Here is an 18,194-nt window from a genome sequence, read left to right on the forward strand (position 1 = left end):
GCGGTTCATCAAACGGTTAAAAATCCTCAATCCTCCAGATGGAATCACAAAACGATTTAGACGTGAATCTTTTTTTTTAAATAACTCCATTTTCGCTTAAAATAACGTCGTCTGGAAACACCGGATCTACTGGATGTAGTCCAGTGGCAACTAAAATTTAATTTTGTTCTGGGAGTATATGAACGACATTGCGAAAATCAGAGCGTAGTAGCCATAATCGATGGTGAAATCCAGCAATTAAATGGAGTACATCGATTTTATTTTATAGGCATAAAATGTTGACCGTGAATGGGTCAACCTTAACAGTATTTCATTTGGAAGAACAATTAAAATAAACGGCTACAAACAAATGGTACAGGATGCATCAACACGGCCCCTAATGGGCCCCTTCTTTAAATTCAAAATTCCCGCTTGCGCTTGACTTTTTAGATTTTTAATCCTGGCCGCAGATCTGGGCGGGGAGCGGAGACGCTAGCCGACAACACGCCACAAAATGCGAAAGGGAGCACCAATCGGGGAACGACACGTGGCGCGGGGGGGAGGGGGAAGCGTCCCAGGTAATATTAGTGGGACGCTCCTGGGAACCTATATAACTCACTCCCTCACTCTCTAACACCAGTAAAGTTTTTGGAGAGTGACTTGCGTCATCTGAGAGAGTGAGTGACGTCATTGAGAGTGAGTTATGGCCTCAATGCGACGTCATTTTAGGGTTCAAAACAAGAACATCTTCCTCATATATGCCCAATGCGACGTCGTTTTAAATTAATTATTCTCCCAACTCTATCAACTCGGATATATAAGAATATGTATTAGGCATTCATACGGCATAAGAGAATTGTGTGTCTGACAATTCAAACAGACCGTTGCGCTAGCACAATGTCAGAAGAAATACAACAAGCCGATCTTACAGATAACCTTCACCAGAACGAGGAGGGGGATTTGGAAACTGAAATCATAGACGTGACATCAAACCTGCCGGTTTCCAATATATCAATAGCAAATCCAAAGATAGGAGATGCAATGTGGCAGAAGTTCACATTCAAGTCAATGATAATTGACAAATGCAAGCTAAGCTACAGGCCACAATGCCCATTTAATTCTACTGGTCGCGTCGAAGTCGAAGTACGGGACACACGGTTACGAGCAGATGATCAATTACAGGCTCGCTTTACTTTTCTAGTTACATGCCCAGTAGACATCACATATTATGGAAACGCGTATGCTGCTGCAGATAAGAACGGATGCCCATGAACAGCGTCGTACAGATTGCTACAAACAAACATCAACGACGGTGTGAAATATTGCAAAATGAAAGCCACATTGGCTTTCCAAACATCATCTTTTCCAGATGAAATTGCTTATCGGCCGCCATTAATAACTGTTTTGTCCAAAATATTCAACAACAGCCACATGGATATTTGGCACGTGGAGCGGAAAATGGCGAAGGCAAGACTAACACGCTGTAATTCCGAATCACATTTTCGATCCACAATGACATTGTCAGCACCAATGGGCCAATGACATTGTCAGCACGCTGTAATTCTGAAAATGGACTTGCATCTCCAATTATATTGACTTTATGCAATTTGGAGAGAATCTTCCCTCCCTCATTTTTTACTATTATGGTGCATTTAGTCATCCATTTGGCCACTGAGGCTAAAATTGCTGGCCCAGTTCACTATAGATGGATGTATCCCATTGAGAGGTTAGGCGTGACGACTTGTATCTATTTGTGTTTTTAACCTACATCACATTGACATCTCAATTTAGTCGATCTATAATTATATTGTTTTTCATGTAGGTATCTCCAACGACTAAAATCTTATGTTCGTAACAAAGCCCATCCAGAGGGCTCTATTGCAGAAGGATACATAGCTGAAGAGTGCTTAATATTTTGTTCGCGATATTTGGAATCTGTTGAAACCATATTCAATCGACCCTTAAGAAATGTTGAAGATTCTACAGGGGCAATAATGAATATCGAACTTGATCAAAAGTCATGGATACAAGCACATCGTTTTGTGCTATTTAACAATGATCAAATTCAACCATATCGAATGTAAGCAATATTTATGAGTTATGGTGTATAAATAAGTTTGATTTTTCCATTTTAATACTTGCAATAGTAACACAAGTTAGGTTTGTATATACAGAGAACACAAGGAGCATATAAAGAGACAAAGTCGTCCGCGTCGTCTAACTAATGAAGTTCTTAATAAGATGTATATGGAAAAGTTTTGTGAGTGGTTTAGATCATATGTAAGTATGTAGCTATTAAATAATACTATTACCATTTACAATTTTTAGCGTAGAGATTGATGTAATCATTTTAATGGATCCTATAATATATCAGGTTGTAGCTATGGATGACACAAGAAAACAACAACTTACTGGTGAAATCAAGTGGCTTGCTCAAGGCCCAAACACTCTAGCTAGACGATTCAAACGATATGCTGTTAATGGTTTTAAGTTCCGAATTAAAAATTACGAGACATCGAAGAAAACTCAGAATAGTGGGGTTTGTTTGGCCACCAAAGGAGGCACCATGTATTATGGTGTTTTATTTGATATCATTGAGCTCAATTATTTTGACAAGTTGAAATATGTATTATTGAAATGCAATTGGGCTGATGTGAACACAGGCAGAGGCTACAAGATAGATGAATATAGGTTTAACCTTCTAAATTTTTCGCATTTGATACATACTGGAGAACGGTTAAATGATGAACCATTTGTCTTGTCATCTCAAGCTTCACACGTTTATTATGTGGGAGATGTAAGGCATGAAAATTGGTTGGTTGTTGTTAAAACAAAAGCGAGAGATGTGTTTGATGTTGGTACTAGTGAATTGTGTGATGGTGATGTTGACACTTACTATGATAACGAGCCATACAATATGATAGTTGAAGACACTCATGTGGATGCGAATGGAAACCTCAATTGGGCTAGAAATGATACAGATGGAACGACAATCAATATACCACTTCCACTTGATAACCAACTGATCGATGAAGATGATTTAGATGAGGATGTCTAGTTGTTGAGTTCAACTAGTTTGATTTTAATTTTTTTATTCTCATGTTAATCTTTGAAACATTATTTGGTTTTGAATATAAATTTCAAATTTTTTAGTTTCATAAATGTATGGCAACCCATGTTTTGCATTTTTTTTTTAAAATCACATACCCCTTGTGGATGTAGGCGTAAGCCAAACCAGGTAAATTATCTGTTTTCTTCTTTATGATTGTGTTTGCATCAATTTGCTACTTTGTATCCGATCTCAAATTTGTGTGGGTTTGTCAAGACACTTGTCTAGCTGCCATTGAAGTATATTGTATGGGTTATTAATGAGGACATCTATATTTCTTCTAATAGATAACTGATGGTTTTTTATATTATTTTAATGTTTGTTGTTAAATATAGCTATTAAAAACTTGGACTGGAAAATTAGCATCTTGACAATATTGTTTTTATACCCTCTCTGGTTTTAACTTTTAGTTTGTGAATGTAGGTATATCATATCTTGAGAAGAAAGAAGTCCGCACCCCTCTAACAAAGGTGAGTATAGTCATGTATGTCCGCACCTGTCTGAATGTAGTAGTATTATTGTGTCATGTTATGTTATTGTATTAGGAAGGGGAGCTAAGTCTAGCCCTGTTTTGCTAATTTCACTGGATTGTAGCCAATTGGTTGTGGGTGATTTGATGTGTTTTGTGATTTATGGTGTGTAATCTGTTTGCTGATGGTTGTGCGTGATCTGTTATGGAGGTTGCTCTTTTTTTTATGCTGCTTTTGTCAATGCTGGTGTGATTGGTGGCTGATTTTGTTGCTGTTGTTTGTTGGGGCAGTGATATATGGAGCTTTAGGATGTACAATTGAATCAAATTATTAAGCTTTTATTTTGTTAAGAGTGGTAATATATCACAATTCAATCATTATTTGTGAACAGTGTCATGGTAATATAAAATAATTACTTGGAAAGGCCTCAAGTACATTTAGTACTATGTCATGCTTTCAGATTTAGGTTCATAGTGTTTATTTAATTCTGGTAATGGCAAAATATTCTGGATAGATTTCCACTCTATATAATGAATGTTTCATGATTCAATTATTATCTATATATATATATATATATATATTATTTATTTTGCATGGGGCTTTGATGACACACTATCAACCACTTTTCTTTTATCAAAAGTTTGCAATATGTCATTGGCATGTATCATTTTCTGTTGATCTGCCAATGTGTTATTTATTCTTTCTAATGAATTGGTGGATGTGCTGACAATTAGTAGCATTGGAATACCATCCTCTCCGCTTTTATCAGCGCGAGCTACCTATAAAGTTCCAAATTACTGTTAACGACTCAAAAATGATATTATTCTGAACCAGTTAATCATGCTCTAGCATAGTGCAGGCAATATTGAGATGATTACTTACCACAATCATCACACTTTCATGGAACAACTTCTTAGAAATGAACACCCAAAATATGTCATAGAAGAAGGCACAACCGAGAAGAATAGTACCCACCTGATTTGCAAAATACACAGAACCATGTCAAAGAAAACATTAAGTGAGAAGCGTTTTTGGTTTTGAAAACTGTTCAGACCACAGTGCACTGCTGACACAATTTTTATTTCAGCAATGAAACTTGGTTTTAACATTTAACTACTAAACTGTATGATAAATGCTCATTTAATTTGATTAATATCTTTGTGTTTGATTAATTACGTCTATTGTTTATCTAGCAGATATGGAAAAGAAATGATTTAGAATTTGCAATCTTGAGAATGAGTCCCAGAACAAGTGATCAAATGGCTCTTCATAGCCTAGCCAGTCAAATAACTCTTCACAGCCTAGCTAGCCAAATAACCCTTCATAGCTGAACGCACCAAGTGGAACTTCACATCCTAGTCACTCAATTGGCTCTCCACAGCTGGACAAGCCAAATAGAACATCACAACCTAATCGTTCAAATGCCTCTTCACAGCTTAATCGGCCAAATGGAACTTCACAGCCTAGTCGATCAAATGGCTCTTCACAACCTAGTTGGTCATATCCCTCCTCACATGCTCCATCACATGTTCCACACCCTCAACCTCAAGAATCAGAGGTTAACCCTCAGTTTGAAGATGATTTAGATGAGGACTGGTTAAGGGAAGAAGAAATGCAACATACAGGTATTATTAGATTTTTAGTTGAGGTACAAATTACAAGTCAACCTTCACTTCCATGATATATTTCGTTGTTGTATTGCAATAGATGTATGGACCAAGCGAAACACGCGGGGAATTACACGTATGGTTGAAGTGTGGAATTTGCCTCCAGAAGAACGCATTATGCTCACCTTCAACAAGGATTTGCAGGCTATTTCTACAGAGGGTGGTATAATCAGTCGCTTCATAGGCACCATTGCTAGGAAGCCACACTTATGCCCAATTAAGTACAAGAATTGGCATGAAGTGCCAGATCAGTATAAAGAAGATTGTTGGAATATTATTGAGGTAATTTTCTAACTACAAGTATTTTGTGATAATTCTACTATAAGAGAGATCATATGCATGTGAAAAAGACAATCTTCCATCCTATTATAGTTGAAGTAAAAATAAAAATATGAGAATTAGGCAAAGAAATGCACAAATTTAGTTTATATCATTGTATTGATAATTTTAAGAATGTTCATAACATGAAAAAACATACAATTGTCGTCCAAGTTTGCCATTCCTCAAGATGAGAGAAGGGATATGATTAGGCATCGAACATTGAAGTCAATGGGAGAGAAATGGAGAAATTGGAAATGTAGTTTAAAAGCAAAGTACTATGATGAGACAAAGACGGCAGCACATATAGTAGCTATTGCACCTTTAACAGTTAACCGTGAGCACTATGCTGACCTTGTCGCGTATTGGTTTTCAAAGGAAGGACAGGTATGCATAGATGTATGTTTTATATCAAATAATACAATGTCATTATATCATTTTTTTTAAACATATTGTTATGCATTTATGACTGAAGGAACTTAGTACAACCAATAAGGAAAGCCGGCGAGAGCAAACAAGTGCACATACAGCAGGATCTAAAACTTATGCACAACATGCATATGATATGGTATTTCGAACTTCATTCCTTGTTTTATATTTTGAATTTGGTTAGCACATTGTATTATAAATTTATTCTGAAACGATATGATTGTTACATAGGAGCAAAAAGATAAGATTGCACTAGATCGAGCAAAATTATATATACCGCTTCACAAAAGGAAGGATGGGACACCAGTCAATGAAGCAGCAGCTGCAAAAATTGTATGCCCATTTAATAAGTTACATTTTCAAAATTCTAATGTGTTTGTGGCAAATAATCACTTTGTCTCCTTATTTCCCCCCCTCTCCATTTATGCTATAGGAAAAACTAGAAGCTTTGATGAGCTCACAACCAAGTAGCTTCGAAGAAAATGTTAGTGGCCGTATATCTTGGTCACCAAATGATATTTATTCTCAAGTGATGGGTAAAGAGCATCATGGTCGTGTTCGAGGTTTAGGATTTGGGCCTACTCCTTCCAAGCATGGCTTCATGTGTAATAGTTTTGACCACTTAAGAATGGTTTCTGATGAAGAGAGAATAAGAGACAAAGACACTATAATTGAGTTGAAGGAACAACTAAAAACTCAACGTGATCAGTTGCAAACTCAAGGTATTCAGTTGCAAGCTCAAGATGCTGTAATAAACTCTTTAAAAGAGCAAGTAGCATTTTTGATGAGTTAGAGACATAGTTCTAGTGGTTTGCAGGTATAACTACATATAACATATTCTTTTATATGATGTATTTATCATATGTTATCCTTTTCTAAATTTATGCATACTTATGTAAATTGTATTGTATAAATTAGGCGACAGATGGATCTAATGGCATTCCGGACCAAGTTTCTCTACAAACACATCAAAGATCCTCTTTTGGAAATCATGAAATGCAACCTTCTAATCGAGGTAAGTCATCATTACAATACACATACATTGACACAAATTTAGAACCACTGTTAATGACTTCTTTACCAATAAATTGTTAGTTAGTTTAGACAAAATTGGGATTTGATAGGTTGACTTCTCTACTTTGCTTCCCTTATTGGCATCCGTAAAAATACCAAACAAACCAGTGAATAGAGAATTGGGCAATCGAACAAAAATTTGCTAATATTGGCAAGTTGACTTCACATTCACCTTAAACTAACAGAAAGTCAGTATTGTATAACTGACAAGAGTGATTATTAACAATAAACCAGCATTTATGTTGTTAAAGAATTTATACTCAGATGTTTTTAAATTTCAGGTAGGTGGATGATTTGAAACACAAACAAGAATAAGATCTATATCATACTTTGGAACCATTCGACGTCTAAAACCACAAACCTCTAAGAGCCAACTATTTTATTTTAATTCTTGTGTATCAATAACATATTTTATGTTGCTACTTGCTGCATTTTACTAAAAGTGAATGCAAACAGAATGTCTTCATTCAGAAATTTCGATGAAAAACTGGCAACTATGCTGAAATTTTTATTTTTGTTTTTGCTTTTTTAAGAACCATTTTGTTGAAACTAATTCCCTTTCTAGTACATTGCACACTATTTTTAGAGATTGAGTTTTTAGAGTTAAAAATAAGTTTCTAAATACCGAATTGAACTTGCCTCAATTATTTGCCTAAAAACAATCACAGAGGCAACATACTCCGAGAACATGAGTTGAACCAATTCAATTTTTTTTTTCGACAAAAAGAAAAAACAAATACCTTTACACACACACATATAGAAAAAGAGAATTGGCGAGAAGTTCCACACCCACCACCTTCAAAAGCATGTTCATGTCTTGAATTCTACTCCCTCTCCATTTTAGTAGAAAGAAGGCACAAGTGACAGACTAAGAAGAATAGTATTTTAATGCTGAAAGCTTACTGCTGAATTCTCTAGTTTGGTAATATATTTATGTTTTACTTCTTAGTTTCGGAAAATTAAAGTAAGAGCAATTGCTTGCTGTTATATATATCAGATTAACCATCAATTATTATGGACCAGAATCCTTTGTTTACTCAACTAAAACTAAATAGATAAATTCTAGAACATGGAATACTCTGTCCTTAAATCCTCCGTACGTCCACTGTCTAATATACTTTTAATTATTACATCATGCCTCATTCTTAAATCCAGTGGCTCGGTTGATTGGCACTCCTATAGGTTCATCTAGCAATACAAATTCTGGGGGTTCCAAGTCTTCCATCCACCAAAACATTTCTTCCATTAAGTGTGGAACTTCAAATTTTAAGGACTTTCCTTTTGCCTTGCACAACCTAGATTGAGGTACAGAATCAACCAAAGTGAATAAAATAAACTTGTAAGGAACATGCAAAGAAACATATGTTCTACCTGCCCCACAAATACCCTTCTGTTACTTAACCGTTAGGTCAACTAACTAATTTTGCTAATGTTACACCATAACCATAGAACTTTACAACTCGTAGGATTTACAGTTCGTTTGGATCATATAATTTTCTTTATAGATTTTAAAATTGAAAATGATACTTATCTCATTCAATTATTTTTATTGCAGGAAATAAGACAATATGAAAGTATCAAACAATGGACGTCATTTCTCGATTTGAACATTTTTCATGGAGGTCTTTATAAAATGGCGTCATGAGTAATACTTTTGAGTACTATTGTTATGTGACAAGTTTATCTTTTGGATTATGGTGTGGGCTATTAGTTTGCTAGAAACATTGGATTTTTTTTTGTATTACAGGTTTATGTAATGAACCTTTTAATTAAGTTGTTTTGGATATTTTGGGATTATGAAAATGCAGACTCTTTTACCTTTTACAATTATTGAGTATTGAACCATTAGAATAAAATAGTATTGTTATAGATATATAATGTGAGCAGGTTGTTGGCTTTTTTGTTGGCTGCTGTTGTTTGTTTTGATGCCTGGTGTCATTGCTACTGGTGCATGGTGCTATAGCTGGTGTTTACTGTCAACAGTTTGCCCACAGTTTGCTATTGTCTGCTGTCTTAGGGGTTATGGTGTCTGTTTTGATCATTTTTTAATCAAATTGTCTCTGTAATATGGCCTTTTGAGTTTGGTTTCTAGTTTCTTTTGTTGTTTGGATCTTTTCAGTGTAACCAGGCTATGTTGCTCTTAGGGTTTTTTTTGTCTTGTTTGCCTTGTTCTTGCTCTCATTTTCTCTTTGCTTATGTGGCGTGTGAACACGATGGTTTTTGTTGTCTACATTGTGTTTTTTTGTGTTTTCGTTTATGTGTCTTTGTATAGTTGGTTAGCTTCTAGGGTACACCCCTTGTATCTTGTAATTTTTTGTCATTTATTTATGACTTATTCACCTCCCCCCCTCCCCCCAAAAAAAAAAAAAAACGTAGCCTACAACTGTGGTTAATAACTGTCATTGTAATTAAAATTCAAAATGAATTCTATGGCTGTAGCGACACTGTAAAACTGATGGAATAGTGTCAAAATCTAGCAGCGGTTCACAAAATGTCGCAAAAGTGAAGGATATAGCAGCAGTCGACCCGTCGCTATAAAGTTAGCAAGTAATTGGTAAATTCAAGATATAGCGACATTTATAACTGTCACTACATCAACCGTCGCAATAAAGATAACTATACCAGCGTTTGCAGAAAACGTCATTATAAGGATTTGCTGACGGGGCTATTGCGGCGGTTTGGCTGCCGCTATTGCAACCGCGGGCAAAGGTGTTCTAGTTTTTAGCGACACTTTTTCCTACTTTTAGCGACATTTTTGGCCGCTACTAAATCTTGATTTTTTTGTAATTGAAAGAGAAAAATAGAATCAAAATTTATTTTGTCCCATTATTTCTTACCTAAAACTTTTATCCTAAATGTTGTTAGAATGTATTTAATATTTGATTAAATTAGAGGTTCAAACAGCCCAAAACAAAGGTTCAAACAGCCCAGCATAGCATTAGGCCAAAAGGTTCAAGTGGAAGATATTCAAATTAGTAATGATGGAGTGGAAAATATTCAAATGAATATAACGGTTATAAATGGCTACAAATTCAAATGAATACAAAAGCTATAAATTCAAATGAATACAACGGCTATAAACGGCTATAAGTTTCATTATATATACCAAAGCTTCTAATGTAAACAAGTTACCAAAAAAAAAATCAGAAAATATTCTTTGATTTATAATCACTCACATCTATTCTCTGAAAAATTCTCTGAGAAGTGTTTTTCAATTTTTGTTTACATCCTCTTTCAGAAATTATACACTGAGACGTATAGTTTTAAACCCATCTTTTCTATGTGAGGCTTATAGAAAAACCAGGGCTTCATTTTTATATCTCTCTTTGAGAGATAATTCTTGTAGCTTTCTGTGAAAGCAAAAACACCTTCTTTTCAACCTTGTAAGAGTGTAGTACACTCAGTGTTCTTAACTTAGAAAGTCTGTGTAAAATCTATGGAGGATTGCTCCATCTGTGAAAAGGTTATTAGCACCCTGTGAAATTAGAGAATAGTGAAAATCTCAAGTGAAGCTTGAGGAGTGGACGCAGGCTAAGTTGAAACCGAACCACTATAAATTTGTTTGCCTCTCTTTTCCTTATCTCTTTATTTTATTTAAATTGCTATAGCTATATTTCATATTTTTATTGTGCTAAAATCATTAATTGACATAGTTGTTAGAACACTTATTTTAATTATTTTTATTTCATTAACTATATTTATCTATTGTGCTAGTCAAAATTTTTATTAGGGTATTATTATTTTTATTTGTAAAAACTTAATTCACCCCCCTCTTAGGTTGTCTTTTGGGTAACAATTGGTATCAAAGCCTAGACTCTTGTTTTAGATTTAACCATCTGGGAGTTTTGATACATGGCAACCTTAGCTGAAGGACAAGCTACAAATAGGCCACCATTGTTTGACGGAAACAACTATAGTCATTGGAAGGATAAGATGACCCTATACCTACAAGCCACTGATTATGCCATGTGGATTATTGTCACCAAAGGTCCAAAAATTCCTACCAAATTAGCAGATAATATTAGTGTACCTAAAACTGAAGATGAATGTGATGAGAGGGATCATAAATTATTGCAAGCCAATACTAAAGCCAAATTCACCATTGTTTGTAAATTAGACTCTAAGGAGTATAATAGAATTTCAAGTTTTAATTCGGCAAAAGAAATTTGGGACAAACTTGAGGTAACGTATGAAGGTACAAACCAAGTGAAGGAATCTCGTATTGATATGCTTGTTCATAGTTATGAATTGTTTAAAATGAACTCTGATGAATCTATTTCAAGTATGTTTACTAAATTTACTGAAGTTGTAAACTCTTTGAAATCTCTTGGCAAAACTTATACTAACAGTGAGTTAGTGAGAAAAATTCTTAGGTGTTTGCCAAAGAATTGGGAAGCAAAGGTCACGGCCATTATAGAAGCCAAAAATCTCTCCACACTTGGATTGGATGAGCTTATGGGTTCCCTTATAACTCATGGGATCACCATGAAAGGACATGAGAATGTTGAAAACAAAAAGAAAAATGAAATTACATTCAAAGCGTCATCAAATGAAGAAGAACATGAAAACTCCAATGAGGATGAAAGCTATGCCATGTTTAGTAGAAATCTCAAAAAGCACTTCAAGAAAAACAATTATGGAGAAAGAAGACCTTTCAAGAAAGAATACAACAAAGATAACAAGAAAGAGCCTATTATTTGCTACGAGTGCAAAAATCCTAGACATATGAAGATGGATTGTCCAAAATTGAAGAATCATGGAAAAGACTACAAAAAAAACAAAAAGGCCATGGTAGCAGCTTGGAAAGAAAGTGAAGATGAAAGCTCAAGTGATGAAATTGAAAATGAAGTAGCCAACTTATGTCTCATGGCTCTTGAAGATGAAGACTCTACTCAAGATGAGATAACTACTTTTTATGAAGAACTTGAAAGTGCATTCCATGAATTATAAGATGAATTTAGAAAAGTTTATGCCAAAAATAATGTGTTGAAGAAATTTGTTGCATCTTTATCTATTAATGTAGAAGAATTAAAGAAAAAAAAATTGTTTTGAAAAATGATTTTGATACTATCTCTAATGAGAAAACTACTTTAAAAAAACAATATTGATGATTTAACAAAAACATTTAAAAATTTTGTAAAAGGTAAAAATAATCTCAACATGCTTCTTGGAAATCAAAGATGTGTTTTCAATAAAGTGGGCATTGGATATGACCCTATTAAAAAACAAAAGAATCTCAATACAATTTTTGAAAAGGCACCTCTCATGACTCACCCTCATATTACTTGTTATTATTGTAGAAAGAAAGGCCATTATATATCTTCTTGTCCATTCAAAAATAATATAAACATGAGAATTAAAAAGATTTGGATTGTTAAGGGATCTAACAAAACTAACCAAGAAGGACCCAAGAAACTATGGATATTAAAAACCAACACTTGATTGTCATCTTGTAGGTTTGATTTAAGTCCAAAGCTAAAGAAGGGACGTGGTACCGTGATAGTGGATGTTCCAGACACATGACCGGAGATAAATCCTTCTTTACTACACTGCCATCCAAAGATGGAGGCTTTGTTACTTTTGGAGACAACAAGAAAAGAAAAATTATCAGTATTGGTAGCATCGGTATTTCTCCTAACCCTTCTATTGAAAATGTTTTACTTGTTGATGGACTTAAGTATAATCTACTTAGTATTAGTCAATTATGTGATAAAGGTAATCGAGTTATTTTTTATAAATCACATTGCACAATTGAAAGCACAAATAATCATAAAGCTTTATTCGTTGGTAATCGTCACGATAATGTTTATGTTTTTCATCTCAATGATCTCTATGCTAGTGATGTTAAATGTCTATATGTTAATAATGAAAATAGTTGGTTATGGCATAGAAGACTTGGTTATGCTCATATGGATTTAAGTGCTAAACTTTTGAGAAAGGATTTGGTCATTGGACTTCCAAAAATTAAATTTGAAAAAGATCATCTTTGTAGTACTTGTCAACAAAGAAAACAAACTAAAACATCGTTTAAATTAAAATCTCACATTTCCACAACTAGACCTTTACAACTACTGCATATGGATTTATTTGGTCCCTCAAGGACATCTAGTTTAGGTGGTAAACATTATTGTCTTGTTATTGTTGATGATTATTCAAGATTTACATAGGTTATGTTTTTAGCACACAAAGATGAAACATTTTCTTCTTTCCCAAAACTCTGTCGTAGAATTCAAAATGAAAAAGGCTTTCTTATTACTGATATTCGAACTGACCATGGTAGAGAACTTGAAAATGAGAAATTTGAATTATTTTGTGATGAGCACGGTATTGGACACAATTTTTCAGCACCTAGAACCCCTAAACAAAATGGTGTAGTAGAAAGGAATAATAGAACTTTAGAAGAGATGAGTAGAACAATACTTCGTGAAAATAATCTTCCTAAATATTTTTGGGCCGAAGCCGTTCACACCGCATGCTATATTTTAAATCGTGCATTAATTAGACATATTCTCAAAAAGACTCCTTATGAACTTTGGCATGATAGAAAGCCCAACATTAGTCATTTGCATGTTTGTGGTTGTAAATGTTTTGTGCATAATAATAGTAAGGATAACTTAGGTAAATTTGATTCAAAATCTAATGAAGCAATTTTTCTTGGCTATTCCTTAACTAGCAAAGCTTATCGTGTTTTTAATAAAAAAAACTCTTATTGTGGAAGAATCTATACCTGTGGCATTTGATGAAACTAACATCTCTGCTCAAAAATAAATTGTTAGTGATAATATAGATTTGGAACCAAATGTGGAAGATTCAAGTATCTACAAAGAAGAGAACCAACCATTTAAGTTGAACAAAGAAATTGAACAAACTGTTCTCCCACCTCAAGAAGAAGGAGGAAACAATGATGATTTGCCAAGAGAATGGAAGCTTGTTCATAATCACCCTAAGGATTTAATCCTAGGTGACCCTACAAAAGGTATTGAAACTCGCTCTTCACTTAGAAACATTTGTAGTAACTTGACTTTTCTCTCACAGATTGAGCCTAAAAACTTTGAAGATGCCGAATTCGATGAACATTTGATGATAGTTATGCATGAAGAACTTAACCAATTTGAGAGAAACAAAGTGTGGGAACTTGTGCCAAAATCTAAAGATCATACCATTATCAATACCAAATGGATCTTTTGAAACAAGCTTGATGAATCCGGCACAATTATAAGAAACAAGGCTAGACTTGTTGCAAAAGGATACAATCAAGAAGAAGGTATTGATTTGGATGAAATCTTTGCTCCGGTTGCTAGATTAGAAGTCATTCGCATGTTACTTGCATTTACAAGTTTTAGAGATTTCAAACTTTATCAAATGGATGTAAAAAGTGCATTTCTTAATGGTTTTATAAACGGGGAAGTTTATGTTAAATAACCCCCAAGTTTTGAAGATCATACTTTTCCAAATCACATTTTTAAACTATCAAAAGCTTTATATGGTTTGAAACAAGCACCTCATGCATGTTATGAACGATTAAGTAAATTTTTGATTGAAAATAATTTTTCTAGAGGAACAATTGACACAACATTTTTTGTTAAAACTAAAAATGATGATTTACTTATTGTGCAAATATATGTGGATGACATTATATTTGGTGCTACTAATGAAACCTTGTGTAAGGAATTGGCTAAGTATATGCAAGGTGAGTTTGAGATGAGCATGATGGGGGAGCTAAATTATTTCCTTGGACTTCAAATCAAACAATGTAAGGAAGGAATTTTTATAAACCAAGCTAAGTACACAAAAGAACTACTCAAAAAATTTGGTATGTTTGACTCAAAAATAGCTGGAACTCCTATGAGCACATCCATTATGCTTGACAAGGATAAAAAAGGTAATTCCATTGATCAAATAAAATATCGAGATATGATCGGCTCACTTCTTTATTTAATTACAAGTAGACTCGATATTATGTTTAGTGTTTTTATGTGTGCTAGATATCAATCAAATCCTAAGGAATCACATCTTAGTGTTGTTAAAAGAATTTTTAGATATCTTGTTGGCACTCAAAATTTGGGACTGTTTTATCCTAGAAGTGTTGCATTTGATTTAATTAGTTACTTGGATGCCAACTTTGCCAGATGCAAACTTGATAGAAAAAGCACCAGTGGCACTTGTCACTTTCTTGGTAACTCATTAGTATCTTGGTTTAGCAAAAAGTAAAATTTTGTTGCTTTATCAACGGCTGAAGCTGAATATATAGCTTTCGGAAGTTGTTGTGCCCAAATACTTTGGATGAAACAACAATTGGAGGACTTTAATTTGTATTATGATCATATCTCAATTAAATGTAATAATATTAGTGCCATCAATTTAAGCAAAAATCCAGTTCAACACTCACGAACAAAACATATTGAAATTCGAAATTATTTTTTAAGAGATCATGTTTAAAAAGAGGATATTGTACTTGAATTTGTAAATACTGACAAGCAATTGGCGGATATTTTCACAAAACCCCTAAGCGAGGATCGCTTCAATTTTATTCGTGGCGAACTTGGAATGTCGATTTCTACTTAAAAAGTTTTGTTATGACTATGAAACTTGAATTTTTGTTAAAATGATATATGTGTATTGCTACATTGATATGGAAACATTTATATCAGTTGAATGCTCTCAAGTCCTTCATACATTTATTCTCCTTAACAGTTTGCTATTCTCAACTGTGTAATTTTTTGTGGGTTCTGCATCTTGAGGTAAAATTAACTTTGCATACATTGATTTTTTTAAACCCTCATGGTATTTTTTTTGCATTACCATTCCAGCAACACCAACGTCCCATTAAGTTTAATTTCTACTGGTATTATTTTATTTTAATTTTTTTTTTTATTTTGCTATGAGACTTAATTTCTTTTTTATTTTTTATTTTTTTTCTCATTATTATTTTTTGTTTGGACTTAATTTTCTTATTTTTTCTGCTTTTTAATTTCATTTTTCAGTACTTAAACATTAAAACAAAAACAAATCAAAATACAAATATTTACATTAAAAAAAAACACCTTTCATTTTTTTTACGGCCGTACGCCGATCAAAATAAACATATTTACATAAAAACCAAAAACAAAAAACAAAAACCTTTATTTTTTTTACGGCCATACGCCGATCTTACTTACTCGCCTCTTCCACCGCTATTTTCTTCTTTTTATCACCTTGGGTGACGCTTGATGTCCCTGCCCCTGTGCTTTCGTCGGGAGCGAGCACTCCCCGCCGACTATCAAAAGCCAAGAACGACATTGCACCAAATCGGGCCATAGAGGTGGTCTTCCGTTTAAGCTCTTTATTGTCGGCCTTCAGTGCGCCTATCTCTGCTCGCGTATCCTTGTACATGCGCTGGAGTAGAGAGAGTTGGGCGTTGACCTGGTGGAGTTCACTTGTCCTGTTCTGCAGTCGGTGAGCCAATTTTGTGACTGCAGTCACCGTCTCCATACAGGATGTCAGTGTGAAATAATTAGCTTCAATATCTGATTGCGCTGCCATTATTTGCTCAATCGACATCATATGAAGGTTGGGAAGAGTAGGAGCCGGGGCACTCAGCCTAGCAGCGCTTACGGGATCATTCAGGTCCGGAAAGAGAGTGAGGGGATAGGATAAGGCCATTTGGTAGAAGCAAGAGTTGTAAACGCAAGGAGAGTCAGACACCTAACACAGAACAGATTGAGTTTGGCAGCCTTTCTGCTCTACTCCATCTCTCTGTTCTATCTCTCTCAAGAAGACGAAGAAATAGATGGAAGAGAATGAGGAAGAAGAAGGCGAAGGGAGTGATTAAGAAAAATATGGAGGAAAAGAAGACAATAGGGAGAGCGCGCCGAGACATTTGATTGACTCATCTCGCTTTTGTCGGTCGGCTGATGCAAAAACGAGGACGTGTGTCCGACGCGTTTTTCGACAGAACAGAGAGAGGCGCGCGAATCGTATATATATGTATATATATGTTTTGAATTGTATAGATGTCATTTATCACTATCATTTTTCACATCCTCCTCCAGACTCTGACCCATGATTTCCTTTTGATAATGTCACAAGGGGAGAAATTATATGATGTTATGTATTATAGTATTATTTTGTTATGATATTATGTATTATGATATTATTTTCAAATTATGGTATTATTTGAAAACTAATCTGATGATTATGTACTTATAGTTTGATATCTTAGTCTCATATCATGTCTCTAATTAAAACTTATTTATTACACATGTGCTAATCTATGTATTTAGAAATGAATTCAGGGAGCATGACTTGAGGGGGAGCTTTGCATACTCCCAAATCAAATCAAAACATCATTGTGTGCCATCATCAAAAAGGGGGAAATTGTTAGACTTATTTATTTTGATAATTTATTTAATTATGTTTTTAATTTATTTGAAAGAGAAAAATAGAATCAAAATTTATTTTGATGATTTATTTGAAAGAGAAAAATAAAATCAACATTTATTTTGATGATTTTATGTTTTAATTTATTTGAAAGAGAAAAATAGAATCAAAATTTATTTTGTCCCATTATTTCTTACCTAAAACTTTTATCCTAAATGTTGTTAGAATGTATTTAATATTTGATTAAATCAGAGGTTCAAACAGCCTAAAACAAAGGTTCAAACAGCGCAGCATAGCAGCAGGCCAAAAGGTTCAAGTGAAAGATATTTAAATTAGTAATGATGGAATGGAAGATATTCAAATTAGTAATGATGGAGTGGAAGATATTCAAATGAATACAACGGCTATAAGTTTCATTATATATACCAAAACTTCTAATGTAAACAAGTTACAAAAAAAAAAAAAACAGAAAATATTCTTTGATCTATAATCACTCACATCTATTCTCTAAAAAATTCTCTGAGAAGTATTTTTCAATTTTTGTTTACATCCTCTTTCAGAAATTATACACTAAGACGTATAGCTTTAAGCCCATCTTTCCTATGTGAGGTTTACAGAAAAACCAGAGCTTCATTTTTATATATATCTTTGAGAGATTATTCTTGTAGCTTTCTGTGAAAACAAAAACACCTTCTTTTCAACCTTGTAAGAGTGTAGTACACTTAGTGTTCTTGACTTAGAAAGTCTGTACAAAATCTGTGGAAGATTGCTCCATCTGTGAAAAGGTTG

At 34.0% G+C, this 18,194-nt stretch overlaps 1 protein-coding gene across 1 annotated transcript; it reads left to right on the forward strand.

The window, feature by feature from the left end:
• The first annotated feature begins 5,716 nt into the window (after window positions 1-5,716).
• LOC114305819 (uncharacterized) lies at window positions 5,717-9,584 on the forward strand. Its single transcript, XM_082908016.1, has 5 exons — window positions 5,717-5,930; window positions 6,019-6,111; window positions 6,204-6,305; window positions 6,406-6,720; window positions 9,486-9,584. Exons 1-5 carry the CDS (start codon window positions 5,748-5,750, stop codon window positions 9,582-9,584), a joined length of 792 nt encoding a protein of 263 aa, XP_082764142.1. The 5' UTR covers window positions 5,717-5,747.
• Window positions 9,585-18,194: the final 8,610 nt, after the last annotated feature.

The sequence above is a fragment of the Camellia sinensis genome, chromosome 15 (genome assembly GCF_055761805.1).
Source record: "Camellia sinensis isolate YWXY chromosome 15, ASM5576180v1, whole genome shotgun sequence".
Classification (NCBI taxonomy): Eukaryota; Viridiplantae; Streptophyta; class Magnoliopsida; order Ericales; family Theaceae; genus Camellia; species Camellia sinensis.

Coding starts and splice junctions, on each gene's coding strand:
- LOC114305819 (XM_082908016.1), top strand. CDS start 5,748: ATGATTAGGCATCGAACATTGAAGTCAATGGGAGAGAAATGGAGAAAT. Junction 5,931..6,018: donor GGTTTTCAAAGGAAGGACAG/GTATGCATAGAT, acceptor TTATGACTGAAG/GAACTTAGTACAACCAATAA. Junction 6,112..6,203: donor CACAACATGCATATGATATG/GTATTTCGAACT, acceptor ATTGTTACATAG/GAGCAAAAAGATAAGATTGC.